This window comes from Myotis davidii, unplaced genomic scaffold (genome assembly GCF_000327345.1).
Source record: "Myotis davidii unplaced genomic scaffold, ASM32734v1 scaffold591, whole genome shotgun sequence".
In the NCBI taxonomy this organism is placed as follows: Eukaryota; Metazoa; Chordata; class Mammalia; order Chiroptera; family Vespertilionidae; genus Myotis; species Myotis davidii.
The window spans coordinates 1,346,907-1,362,184 of NW_006284340.1; the positions used below are offsets into that span (position 1 = coordinate 1,346,907).

Below are 15,278 nucleotides of genomic sequence, written 5' to 3' on the forward strand. Positions count from 1 at the left end.
TTCATTTCAATTAATTTAAATAGCTACATCTGGCTACTGGGTACCAGAATGAATGGTGCTACTATAGAACAAATGAGAACTAAGAGATTTTTAATTAATCACAATATATCAAAAAATGAATGTTATTTGGGTCCTATTCAAACTAATAAATCTTTTTTTAAAGTATAAAATAATTAGGAAAATGTGAGTCCTGACAGGTATTTAATAATGTAGAAATTACTATTAATATTTTTATGTGTGATGGGGCAGAGACTATCCTTTAGAAATATTTACAGATAAAATGATACGATTTCTGAAATTCGCTTCAAAACAATCGGGGGGGGGGATTAAATAAGATTAGGCATTGTATTGATAAGGTACTTCATAAATTTTAGAAATGTAATTCAGTCTCCCATCGTCTAAAACTAAAAAGCAAGCTCACATCTGTTAAAACAACAAAGACCTGGGGACAGAGGTGAGGTGGAAGAAGATGCCTAAAGTGAACTCAAGCATATAATCAGAATGAATAATTTACAAGCATACTTTCATCTTCAATGCTACTAAGAGCTGAATTCTAAGGAGCTTAGGGAGACTGTAACACATCTGCTAACCAAGTTGAATAAGCAGAGGGAACATAAGCAAAAAAGATCCAACAAAACCTGTTCATAAGATTGGGGAGTAGGTGTGAGGACTAAAGAAGAAATGGCAGAAAAGCAGAGGCCACTGTAGTAGTGGTCAGCGGCTTATATCCTTAACTATATCTATTCATTTCATTTCAGAAAGTCAGAGAATTGTATTAAGCTAACACTAGCTAGGTACACTCCCCATCAAAAGGAATACTTAACATATGTAGTATTCTCAACAATAAAGATTTTAAAATATAAAAAATAAAGGAATACTTTATAACGAGAGGCCAAATGTGAAAAGAAAACAACTAAAGCATCTGGAGGTCTTCCTGTTTTAATTCAAACAATCTGAAAAATATATTCCACTGAGTAGGCATTTAAAAAAAAATTCTCCCACAATTCATATATTTTTCAAATCTATGCCTATTACATGCATCTTTGAAGGGAGGCATACCACATACGTAAAAACATGAAGTGGTTTAATATCTTACAAAAAATATGCAGCCAACCCAGTAGCTTATAAAATATGATTCCTCAGCAATCAAAGGGAATTCTATGCTTGGCATCAAGACAACATAAATGCACAAAAACACAAAATCTTTAAACTAGGATTTTATATCATCTGTTTCTCCACTGGTTTTAAAGAAATGCTACATGTGTCAGCTCAGACTATACCTTATAAAATTATAGCATCAACATTATAAAACAACAACAACAACATATACAATTAGCCATCTACCCAGCAAGGAAAATCTGCATCTCTTTAGAAAAGTTTAAAAATTTTTAAAAAGACACAAGCTGGGTTAATTTACTCCCTTTTTTCATAAACAGTACTTCGATTTTAAGGAAGCTTGAGGAAAATAATTATTTTTATTCCGACCCACTAATACGCTCTGTAAATATATAAGGTATGTGGCTATTTTAGATAGTAGGACAAAATCTCTGATCACAAGGGACTTACATTGGTCTTACGAGAATAAGTCAATGAAAAAACACAGATATCAGAAAGTGACAAGTGCTATGCAAAGAAATAAATTAGAGTGATGTAATATAAAGTGACTAAATAGCTCTATATATATGAGTGGGCATTCAAAGGCCTCTTGAGGGGCACAGCCATGTGCCCTTCAAGAATGATCCAATGATTCTCAACAGAGGGCAAGAGCTAAGGACCTATTATAAGAGCAAGCTTGGCCTGATTTAGGGACATAAGAAAGGCAATGTATCTGGAGTCTAGTGAGCAAGAAAGAAAATGGCAGAAAATGGAAAAAGGACTAGATTATTTAGGGCCTTGTAGGTCAGAGTAATAAATTTTCATATTATGCCCTTGGACTGTAAAAGAAATAGCCTTATGAAACTCACTGTCTCTGGGCAGTGAGATAAAGAAAAAGTTCTTCACTCTAAATAATGTTCATTTTAGCAGACTTTCACAGAATTCCATTTTCCTATAAGAGCTAGAAGTGTATGAAAATTACAGCATGATCCAGCACAAAGGGCTGAAGAAAGATCATCATAATTTCCAACATATCTCAAAGTATCTTTGTTACAAACCAGATGGCAAAACTTAAAAAGAAAAAAAATTAAAGTAGCACAACCTTGAAAATAAAATTAAAAGAATCACTATTTAAAGCAAGTTACACAGGTGAGAAAATCAGTTTAACTTCCATGTAATTTCATTTTTCTTACATTACTAAAATATTTTGAGGAGGTACTCTTTAGGACACATTAAATATGAGATAATAACCCAAAAAAGAACTATACATTTTGATAAATCTTAAATGTCTTCAGTGAAATATTAGAGAATTAAATATATTATAAACCAAAATTCAGTGACATAACACTAGTATCTAAGTGCCAATATCCTGGTAAAGATTTTGAAGTATTGAAGGAAGCACATTTTCAATTCAAAATGATTAGAAATGAAAGATGTAAGATAACAAAATTTTAGATTATAGATCTATAGTTTTATTAAACAGCTTCAACGTCTATGTCATAAAAATAAGCCTGAAAAAACTTGTCATTAGAATGACTTCACAGAATACCAGTTTGGTATTTCATAAAGATATTAATCTGTATTAATCTAGAATATTCTTGGCAAATACTTTTTCACATTCTTCTCTCCTAAAAAAAAAAAACAGTATGATGGAAAAAAATTTAAAATGCCCAGCCTCAGAAAGAATATTCCCTCAAAAAATAGTTGTTGAATTAGCTGATTAATTACTGACACAAGAACCCATACTACTTTAACTTAGAACTCTCCAAACCTATCAAAGGTTAAACCCATAAAGAATGAGCTGTGAGCAGAAGCTGAGGTAACAGAAAAAGAAGGATCAATAAAGATAATTAGAGAGATAACCACTGTCCTTAGGTTGTTTTATGACTGCCAAACTGTGTACTTGCATACATATAAATGCTTATCTCTCTCTCTCTCTCTCTCTCTCTCTCACACACACACACACACACACACACACACACACACACACACACACACACAGAGAGAGAGAGAGAGAGAGAGAGAGAGGAAATGTGCTTTGTTGTTTTAGTCCCAGTTTAAAGACATGGCATAAACAGAAAGAAAAAGGTGTGTTGTCCAGACTAATTATGGATTAAGGATCCACTGAAGGTTGATGGATAAAGAGAAAAACATGAAAATACATTTGGAGGTTTCAACAATAAAGAATTTTTAAAAAGAAAAAGAAAATACATTTGGAGGGGTTGAAAATGATACAGATAAGAAATCTGACTCTAAGCCAGTATATGATTCACAATGCTAAGATTGATTTAAGGATATATAAAAGATCCATCATAGGGAAAATGTTAACTAAACAAAAAATAATCTGATTGAAATAATTATGATATATAGTATGAAAACTAAAAAAGATCTACATAATAGGACAGGTTATATTGGTTTTGTACTGTGCAGTTTAAAATATCGTTCCTTAGAAAGAGATTTTATGTGACCACATGTAGGAAGGAGTTAATGCATCTTACCTTCCACAGAAGGTGCCTGGTCCTGAGCCGAATACAGCATATCCTTGAAAGCCTATTAGGAAGAAACAAAAGGAATACATGAATTGAATAATCTTTACATTAAAAGCATTTGAAGCTAAACAATTACTTCTTTTTCAATATCCACACAATGACTATATATGGTTCCCTAAATTAATTTAGTGAATTTTTTCCTTTGTTTCTCTTGCCTTAAGAGATGTATCAGCAAAAAATCTGTTATATAAGATGTCTGCATTTTACTGCCTATGTTTTCTAGGATTTTTATGGGTTCATGACTTAAATGTAAGTCTTTTCTTTATTTTGAGTTTATTCTTGTGTATGGTTTAAATTGGTAGCCTAGTTTCATTGCATGTACCTGTTCAATTTTCCCAACACCATTTATTGAAGAGACTGTCTTTACTCCATTGATTGCTCTTGCCTCCTTTGTCAAATACCATTTGACCATAATGGCGAGGGTCAATTTCTGGGGTCTCTATTCTGTTCCACCGATTTATAAGCCTGTTCTTGTGCAAGTACCAGGCTGCTTTTATTCTAATGGCTCTGTAGTATAGTTTGATATCTCAAGAGAAAAGGGAACCCTAGTACACTGCTGGTGGGAACACAGACTGGCGCCGCCACTGTGGAAACAGTAAGGAGTTACCTCAAAAATTTAAAAATGGAACTGCCCTTTGACCAAGCAATCCCACTTCTGGGAATATATCCTAAGAATCCTGAAAGAATATATGAAACCCTATGTTCATAGCAGCATTATTTACAATAGTTAAGATCTGGAAACAGCCCAAGTGCCCCTGTAGATGAGCGGATTAAAAAGCTGTAGTACATTTACACTATGGAATTCTATGCAGCTGTAAAAGAGTTCTTACCCTTTGCAACAGTATGGATTGGCCTAGAGATTATTATGCTAAGCGAAACAAGCCAGCCAGAGAAAGGCAAATATCCATGATCTCACTTATATGTGTAATCTAATGAACAAAACAAACGGATGAACAGAACAGGTCCAGAGGCATGAATACATAGAACAGACTGACAGATCTCAGGAAGAGATTAACCAAAAAACTTATATGCATATGCATAGCTCATGTCACAGACAATAGTGCAATGAAGGCTTGAAGTGAGACAGTGGCTGGGTGAAGGGGGGCAAAAGAGGGAGGGGAATGGGGGACATCTCTAATATTGTCAACAATAAAAAATAAATTAAGAAAGAAAGGAATTTAGTGAAATACTTCAATTAACTGTAATAAGCTAAAACAAAAATACTTTATTTTCATACTAATCCAGTACTGTCTAATTTTTAAGACAAGAGCTAATTTGTACACTTTAAAAATTAGAGGGCGTTTGAAAAATGCCCCTGAAAAATCATCTGAAAGATCATAAACTCTCTGACTAAAAGAAAGAAGTTATAGAAACTGAGAACAAGAGTCCCAGAGGAATACAATGGAACACCACATAAGAAAATATGAAACACTAGATAAAATTTTTTAAAATTGTGTTATATACATAACATAAAATTTACTATCTTAACTTTGTTCAATTGTATAGTTCAATAGTATTAAGTACATTCACACTGTGTGTAGATAATTTCCAGAATTCTTTTCATCTTGGGTAGAAATACTTTTCAATGGAGGTCTGGAAAGTCCTCCCTAACAGTTCAGGACTATAAAGATAGTAAAGGTTTTATTGGGGTTTTTTTTCCAAACCAGGACATCAACTAACAACCATATTTAGGTAACCTAAATGATTGCCCTGGTCTCTTTAAGTGGTTTGTGCGACAGGAATAAAAAACATTTATTCATATCTATCAAAATGGTAGAATTAATTAAATGGATAAGTCTCCAGAGCTAAAGAGCTGGTCATCAGCTGAGGTGACTATATCCAGTTCCACAGCATCAAAGTTTCAAATACCATCTATTAGTGATTCCTAAATTGGCCACCAGCATTCCTCAACTTATGTACAATTGAAATTTAGGGCCAGATAAATCTCCGTTGTGAGGGGCTGTTCTGCACATAAGAGGATTTTTTTGTAGCACCCCTGGCATCTAGGGACCCATTAGATAGCAGTAGCAACCAATCCATCAAAGTTGTGACAATCCAAAAATGTCTCCAGACACTGCCAAATGTCTGGAGGAACAAAATCACCTCTCCCCAAAACCACTGGCCTAAAGTCATTCAAGCATATAAACCCTGCCCCCCCCCCCAAAAAAAAAACAAATCACAAAGAATATACCTCCATGGTAACCCATTCTGTATTGAAGTCTGGTAAATGATATTCTTCCCAAATGAATTACCATTACTTTAGGTTAGTGACCAACCTGTTAGTTCTATGACTAAATAATATTGACAATATATAGTTAAAAAGACTTCCAAAGATTCAGTATTTATGTAGAATTTGAGGCAATACAGTAATACAAGTATTTTATTACAAAAAAATACTTGCTCCTTGTTTCAGGTTCCAGACACAAAGCTCTGAAATTACTATCTTTTGCATGCGAATGGTGGAGGAGTGGTGGGGAAGGCCCCAGACAGCTTCAGGATAGGGGTTGGTCCCCAGAAAAACCATCAACCTGATTAGAAGGTTAAAATTTTTAACCCCATCCCAGACCTCTGAGGACAGGAGAGTGGCTGAACATTGAGTTCAATCACCAATAGCCAAAGATTTAATCATCATGCCCATGTAATAAAACCTCCACAAAACATAAGTCACATCCAATTTATAGTCAGCCAAGCAGAAGTAGTGGGTACCTTGGGTATCCCATTTGCAGCTGGCATCTTAAGTGGGAGTAGTCTTGTGGGAGTTAGCCCTTAACCAATGTGTCTGTGCTAACTCCAGATAGTGTCAGAATTGAACACACAGTTCAATTAGACACACAGTTAGTATAGAAGAAATGGCTCTGTGTCAGAAAAAAGTACATTTGGTGTCAGAAAATACCCAAACAGAAATCTTTTTGGAAAAAAACCTTTATTAGTGGGACACAGCTTTTGTAAGATTACATTTGAAGCTCAGCCTCATGTTTACTGACTATTAATTCTTACACTTATTTGTGTACAAAAGCTCTAAGTCAGCGGTTCTCAACCTGTGGGTCACGACCCCTTTGGGGGGTCAAACGACCCTTTCGCCGGGGTCACCTAAGACCATCAGGAAACACACATATAATTACATATTGGTTTTGTGATTAATCACTATGCTTTAATTATATTCAATTTGTAACAATGAAAATACATCCTGCATAACAGATATTTACATTACGATCCATAACAGTAGCAAAATTACAGTTATGAAGTAGCAACGAAAATAATTTTATTTATGGTTGGGGGTCACCACAACATGAGGAACTGTATTAAAGGGTCGCAGCATTAGGAAGGTTGAGAACCACTGCTCTAAGTGAATATGACAAAGGTATGGGACTTCTTTTAAGAAAAATGTATGTAGACACACTCACTATTTTTCTTTACAATTTCAGATGTCTCAGAGACCACTAACTTCATCTAAAGAAAAGTTAGTCCATAAGATCTTACCAAACAACAGAAAGTCTTTATTTCAGCTTAGAGATGAATATTTTATATTTAAGTCCTATATAGCTGTAGAGTGGTGGTTATGTTAGGAGTTTTTCCAGAGGATATTTTAAGACAGTAAATGAATACATTGCTTAGAGCAGAGTAAATACCTAGAAATGGAAAAATATAAGAAGAAACAAATCCAGCCAGAGAACACTTATAGAAATAAATTTATTATGGGAGCAGGTATCAGAGATTTAAATGCCTGAGTGAAGTTTTTGTACTTTAGGAGTATAATAGGCATGTGTACGAAAATTAAATGATGGGCTAAAGAACCAAATAAACCATCAATGACTAGCAGAGTGGCTTGTACACAGTAGGAGCTCAATAGTTTCTTCTTTGGAGAAAATTACTTTAAAGATGACTGAAAAAGCAAAATCTCTGACATGCAATGAAAATGAATTAAATTTGCAAAAGGAAAGCTGACAAAATAAAGTTTTTTAAAAATGATTAAAATTCATTTTTTATTATAAAACTGAATCATAATTTCATTTAAATCAAGACAAACCTCAGCAAAATCATGGACAATTCTTCTTCTTACTACTTCAGTTTTCCTCTAAATAAGACTTTTTTTTTTTATGGTAACAGACTCTAGAGAACTCCATAAATAGGATATCATTCTATACCTGTGACAAAAGAATAGCCCCCATTTGGGAAACAGGGGTGGGAAAAGCCACAAAGTATTGCCTTAGTACCTAAGAATTGTGTATAAGTCACCCAGATCACTTGCCTGGGTTAGGATGGAATACATCCAAATATACAAAACAACAAATTAAAAGAGTTTCCTAGATTCTTGCTCTTTTATTTCAAGGAAATCCAATACTTTATATAAAACTCTGAACTTGGATAAAAAATAAAATACATACGCATGTCCCTTATAGAAGATTGATTTCTAAAGGATTCAAAACAATCTTGTTCATCAGCATCTCAGAGCGTTATTTTTGTTAGAATGTTACTGAAATATATGTAAACTAGGACAAAACTCTTAGTGTTTATTAAGAACCCATATAACAGTAAAATCTTACAAATTAAATCCAAATACAACCACAAAACCAATACTAATCAAACAACAACATTAACATAACAGGACAACAGATGTTGTTTGCAGAGACAAAAATCTCAACTGATAATATGAATACCATACTGACTGCCAATATACCTGTTCTTCTGAGTTTGGAATGCCTATGTAACTGTGTCAGATGTGACATAATTCCCCAATCTCTCTTCATGAGGCAGCATAATAGAGTGGCTAAGAACTACAGAATCAGACAATATGTATGAAAACCAATTCTATCATTTATTAGCTTGGGAAAATTAACTGTTCTGTACTTCAATACCCTTCTCTGTAAAACAAGAATAGTGACTACACATATCCCACAGGCTTATAGTGAAAATTAAAAACTCTTAAAACACAAATGTTTATATTAATTACTAGAGGCCCGATGAACGAAATTCATGCAAGGGGCTTGGCCCTCGCAGCCATGGCGGCTGCCGCAGCCCTCGCAGCCCTACCTTCATCCAGAAGGTCGTCGATTGGTCCCCAGCTGTCTGGTCTAATTAGCATATAATGCTTTTATTATTACAGATGATTCATGATTATACATGAAGAGCACTTAGAACTGCTCAGACACAGAAGATACTCAAAGAATGTTAGTTAACAGAATGTGAACTAACACAAAACTTATGTCATACAGCAGGTTCTGGCATCATCTGTCCCTCTACTGGCCATTTATGCATTAGATACGCTTCAGTTCTTATGAACTCTTCACAAAGTAGTATAGTACTATCTGAAGCCGACATGACTAAACAAGCATAAACATAGGCACTATAATCTGGCATTATTAGTTTATAAAATAGTCATCTAGATGATATAGAATATGCTTCTATAATATTCTCAGATGATTGCTGACATGAACACACTATCTTTTTAATTCTCATAGGAAACCTACAGACTCCTAAGATAATACATGCATATTCCAATTTGCATATGCTTTAAACAACAAGGTCTCCTAAATATATTACTTGAACTGTCTACAATATATTGTACAAAATAGGTTATAGTTCAAATTTAATATGTATTCAATAATACTGCCAATACAAATTTCTTATATTGTTAATTCTAATAACCCATAGCACTTCATCTCTAATCTCCTCTCCAAAGCACAGATGGATTTCACAGACCATTTCACAGATAAAGGAGGTCAAAAGCTAGAAAAATTCCTATTTCCTATCAGCTTGCCATTAGCCTCATATATAACATACTAAAAATATTATCACCTTTATCAATAAAATATCTAACCTATGTGGTTCTTATTGCTTCAACATTCATTCAAAGTCAACACACTGCATGCAATCTAATTATTGGATTAACAAACAATAACATAAAACACAGGCATTTGAAGAGAAAGGGCAAGGAATATTTGTTATATACCTTTAAATGAGTCATAATCCCTGTTAACAGGGCTTTATAATTGGGCACAACTTACATCAGACTTTTTTTTACCTGAAAACTTTTGCAATTGGAATTCCTAAATAATAAAAATTTGATATATTCTTTAAAAATATGTACATTGGGTGTTGATCTATAGCACCAGAGAAACATTCTCCAATTATTTATTTAGTTTCTACTTCCTCTTTTTGCATTCCCTGTTTTAATTTGTTTCCACCAGAAATATTGGGAATCTGTGAATAATTTGCAAGTCAGTTACATCTGACCTGGTTTCTTTGTCTCATCACCCAGAAATCAGTCGTTTCCTAATACTAAAGTGCTAAGGACAGATCTGTAAATCAACTGATAAACCTCAAAAGAGGACATTCTAATATTCTCAAGTGTCCTGTACAAAGAATCCTCATCTAATTAATTTTCACTTTTATCCCCAAATAGAAATAAACTAACCTGGCTGGTTTTTTTTTTTAATTTAAATTCTTTATTGTTTAAAGTATTACATAAATCTCCTTTTTTCCCCATTGACCTCTTCCCGGCTGCTCCCACCCCCAGCACATGCCCTCAACCCCCTACTGTCGGTGTCCCTTGGTTATGCTCCTATGCATGCATACAAGTCATTTGGTTGATCTCTTACACCCTCACCCTCCACCTTCCCTCATAGGTTGGACAGTCTGTTCAATGCTTCTATGTCTCTGGTTCTAATTTTGTTCACCAGTTTATGTTGTTCATTATATTCCATGTGATATTTATCTTTCTCTGACTGGCTTATTTCGCTTAGCATAATGCTCTCCAGTTCCATCCATGCTGTTGCAAATGGTAAGAATTCCTTCTTTTTTACAGCAGTGTAGTATTCCATCGTGTAGATGAACCACAGTTTTATAATTCACGCATCTGCTGATGGGCACTGTAGTAAGTTTTTAACTCAGGAGCGTGTGTCCTCCAAATTTGTTCTTTTTCAAGATTGTTTGGCTATTTGGGGCCCCTTGATTGCCATATGAATATGAGAATCAGAATTTCCATTTCCAGCTGGCGTGACTCAGTGGTTGAGCATCAACCTATGAACCAGGAGGTCACGGTTTGATTCCCGGTCAGGGCACATGACCAGGTTGTGGGCTCAACCCCCAGTGTGGGGTGTACAGAAGGCAGCCAATGATTCTACCTAATCATTGAGGTTTCTATCTCTCTCTCCTCCCTTCCTCTCTTCATTTTGAGACGTTCTTCTTCACTCATTGCAGCGTTTTCCTGCCAGCCCTGGGAAAGGCTCTTGGCGGCGGTTTCACTGGGTATCCAGAGTTGGAAGCATCCTAACCTGGCTGTGTTTTATGATAAAAATAATCTATAAAGTCAATAAAAACTCATACAAATTCCTACAATCTAATACATTACAACAAAATTAATATACTCTTGCATCTACTTAATAATTCTGAGCCTACAGTATATTAGAAGTAGTATACATTGACTCTTTTCATGGAATTCAAAAGTACCCCATTGTTAACTTTTGCAATTCAATCTGCAAAAGCTGTTTGAACAGCCCGGGCCCAGTGGCTCAGCTGGTTAAACATCATTTCCTAACCAAAAAAGTCGTGGGGGTTGGATTCCTGACCAGGGCACATAGTTGGGGCAAGTATTGGAGGCAATCAATTGATGTTTCTCTCTCTCTAAAATCAATAAAACATATCCTTGGGTGAGGATTTAAAAAAAATAATTGTTGCATTATATTATTGAATCTATTAAATGTATACTAAATGTGTAAAATATGTATAATTCAAAATTGGAAGAAGTAATTTGGAATATATATTGTTATATTCACATTTATGTATTTCCATACTAACTCATACTGACCTTCACTGACATTGCTTTTACTATTTCTACGTGAATAAACCCCAAACCTATATCCTCGGCTACGTCTACTAACAAAAACTCAGAATGCCCAAAATTCCATTTGTTTTCTCCCCAAAGCCTAGTCTTCTCATGTTCTTTATTTCTGTTAATATCAATGCCAGTATCCGAATCACACAAATTCACAATCTCGATTATTATGGTCTCACACATTCAACAAATAATTTATTGAATATCTGCTATGTGCCAGGCACTGTCCTCGGTACCTGGGATACATCAAGAGGAAAATAAAATTCCCTGTCCCAGTGGAATTAACATTCCTCATTCTCCTTTCCATCCCTGAGTTTAGTGATCGGGTTCAATCAATGCCACTATCACAATCTCTTCATTCATTTTCTCCTTTCCTTTTATTTGAACTATTTCAACAGACTCTTAAATGATTTACCAATCTATAAGCTTTCATCTCTCCAATACATCTCACAAACTGTTGTCAGATCAATGTTCCCAAAGCACCGATCTGATTCTCCTGCTCAAAACTTATAAGGATTTCCCAATGGCCATAAAATAAAGCCCATACTCCTCTGCTGGCCTCTAAGGCATCCAGAATGGTCTAATCTACCTTTGTAGGCTTATCTTCCAAACTGGAGAAAAACAATTTCATTTTCACAACCTAAACCTAACACCAAAATGAAAAATTTATTACTCATTTTAGCAACCTCATCTTTACCTTTGTTTACAACTATTGCCTCTACCAGGAATCCCCCACCTCTACCACTATCTTTTATATCTAACTTCCAAATCTTAACTATCCTTTAAGGTGTAGATTGAATTTAATCTCTTTTATGCTTTGTTTTGATTCCTCCAGCTGGATGTCATTACTCTCGCCTATGAAATACTAAAGTACTCCATTTGAAATCATTTATAGCACTTAATATTTCTACCTTATGTTTTAATTACCTATCTGTTATTTGATCCCCATTTGACTGGAAAGTCAGGTTTTTAGCCACCTTGCTTATACTTGTATTTTAATATTATTATTAAGGAAGTTACTAAGCTTTATTCATTCAATGAACATTATTAGAAATCTATTCTGTGCACTATGCCAGGCTCTAAAGAAATACAGCTGACTCTTGAATAACATGGGTTTGAACTGCATGGGTCCACTTATACATGGATTTCTTTCAATAAATACTATAAATGTATTAATTCTTCCTTATGACTTTATTCTCTCTAGCTTACTTTATTGTAAGAATACTGTACATAATACATATAACATACAAAATATGTGCTGACTGTGTTATTGGTAAGGCTTCTGGTCAACAGTAAGCTATTTAGTAGTTAAGTTTTGGGGAGTCAAAAGTTATAACCCCACTTTCTACTGTGTGGGGGGTTGGCACCCCTAACTTCAAGTTGTTCAAGGGTCAACTGCAATGATGAATCAAACAAGGAGATGACAAACATATAAACAGATAAATTAAAATATAATGTTAAATACTAAAAAGAAATATGAATAAAATTTCAAAGTCTAAGGCAGGAGCAATACTATACAATAAAAGGCTAATTTGCAAATCAACCGAACAGCGGAATGACTGGACACTATGACTCACACTGACCACCAGGAGGCAGACGCTCAACGCAGGAGCTGCACCCCTGGCCAGAGCAGCGGCGGTGGTGGGAACCTCTCCTGCCTCCACAGCAGCACTAAGGATATCCAACTGCCAGAGGGAGAGGGCCTAAGCCAGGGGTGGGCAACCCTTGGCATGCGTGCCAAAGATGGCACGCCAGTAACTTTTGCTGGCACGCGAAAACCCCTCTTATAATCTTCCCTTTACAACTTTTTTCTTAATATCGGCTTTTTTTTTTTCTGATGTAAAATCTCTGTCATCAGTGATGCAGCAGCAAAAGTCCCACTGATAATATCAAACGGAGTCATAAAGTTTTCTGTTGGTCTATCAGTGTACATATGTACATTAAAAAATAAATGTATTTTTCATCATCATATGCTGTGTTTTTGTCACTCGAATGAATTTTATTCTTTCTTTAAGGTTCTTCACATACGTACACCTTAAGAGATATCAAGTAGGCGTAACATGTTCTCAAAAAATTAGGGTTGGCACACAGAAGAATTGTGAGTCAGAGATTTTGCTGGTTTTGGCACACACTCACAAAAAGGTTGCCCACCCCTGGCCTAAGCCGTCAGTCGGACAGCCCCAAGTGTTCTCAACAGCAAGAGGACACAGGCTGGGTGAGGGATTCTCCCTCCCCAAGTGCAAAAATTTTGTGCTCTGGGCCTCTAGTGAAAAAATAAAAGTAGATGAAATATGGGAAAAGAAAGGTACCATGAAGCAAAACAGAAAAATTAGGCAAATAACTAAACAAGAACAAAGGGAAATTAATATCTCCAAGATTTTGAGCCCAGGTAAAAAGAAAGTTGATTATTGATCATATTAACTGAGTTGGAAAAAATCAAAGAAAAAAATGTGGGCAAAGAAAAGATAAACGTTTGGGTTGACAAACCACTTTAGGTATCCACAGGACAACTGAGATGATCAACAAACAAATGAAAAAAAAGATCAACAGTTTGAAAGATAGGTCATAGCTAGTGGCTAAGAGTTGACAGTCATCTATATAAAGGTGATTTGAAATTGCCTAGGGTCTAGATAAATGAAATTTCTCAGAAAGTGAGGAGTGGGCTATCGACAGAATCTTTTGGAATATACAGCAGCAATAAGGAAAAAATCAGATGTATATGGTGCCACAAAAACTAAAGTATTTTAAGAAGAAAGAGAGATTTAAAATTATCAAAAGCTGTTTAGAGAAGAGATATCTGTATCCCCTTGTTCACTGTAGCATTATTAACAATTAGAGGCCCGATGCATGAATTCATGCACAGGTGGGTTCCCTCGGCCTGGCCAGCAATTGGGGCCGATCAGAGCCAGCCGGCTAGGGAAGAGACCATGGGAGACTGGCCAGCCACAGGTTGGCTGTGGGAGATCACTGAACACCTGGCCAGCCAGGGGGAGGGACCTTGGGAGGTTGGCCGCCCATGGGAGGTTGGCTGTGAGAGCGCAACTGACCACCAGGGGGGAGCTCCTGCATTGAGCATCTGCCCCCTAGTGGTCAGTGAGTGTCATAGCCACCAGTCAACCGGTCGTTCAGTCGACTGGTCATAAGGGTCGCTTAGGCTTTTATATATATAGATAGCCATAACGTGGAAATAACCTAAGTGTCTATGAACAAATGAATGGATAAAGAAGATAAGGTATGTATGTATGTGTACACACACAGAGGAATATTCAGCTATGAGAAAGAAGAAAACGCTGCCATTTGTAACAAACTGGATAAATCTTGAGGGCATTATGTTAAATGAAGACAAATACGATGTGTTATCATTTACATGTAGAATCTAAAAAATCTGAACTCAGAAAGTAGAGAAACTTGGTTAACCAAAGGCTGGAATAAGGGGAGGGGAGGAGGTAAAGGAATGGGGAGATATTGGTCAAAGTGTACAAACTTCCAGTATAAGATTAACAAGTTCTGAGTATCTAAAGTATAACATGATGATTATCATTAATAATACTGTATTATATACTTGAAAGTTGAAGAGTGTATCTTAAATGTTCTTATCACGAAAAAGAAATGATAATTATGTAATGGGCTGGAGGTGTTAGCTAATGCTATGGTGATGATCATTTTGCAATATATAAATACATCAATTAACACGTTGTACACCTTAAATTTATAAAATGCTATATGTTAATTATATCTCAATAGAGCTGGACAAATAATTTAAAGATAAATGAGAATATCTGAGTTAAAAAAAAACAAGA

General features: G+C 35.4%; 1 protein-coding gene across 1 annotated transcript in view; it reads right to left on the reverse strand.

Moving 5' to 3' along the window:
- The window catches only part of XPR1 (xenotropic and polytropic retrovirus receptor 1), a 128,107-nt gene that overhangs the window by 97,348 nt on the left and 15,481 nt on the right, over positions 1-15,278 (reverse strand). Inside the window, 1 exon segment of the mRNA XM_006754490.2 lies at positions 3,594-3,645. Within this exon segment, the coding sequence (XP_006754553.1) occupies positions 3,594-3,645 (52 nt within the window).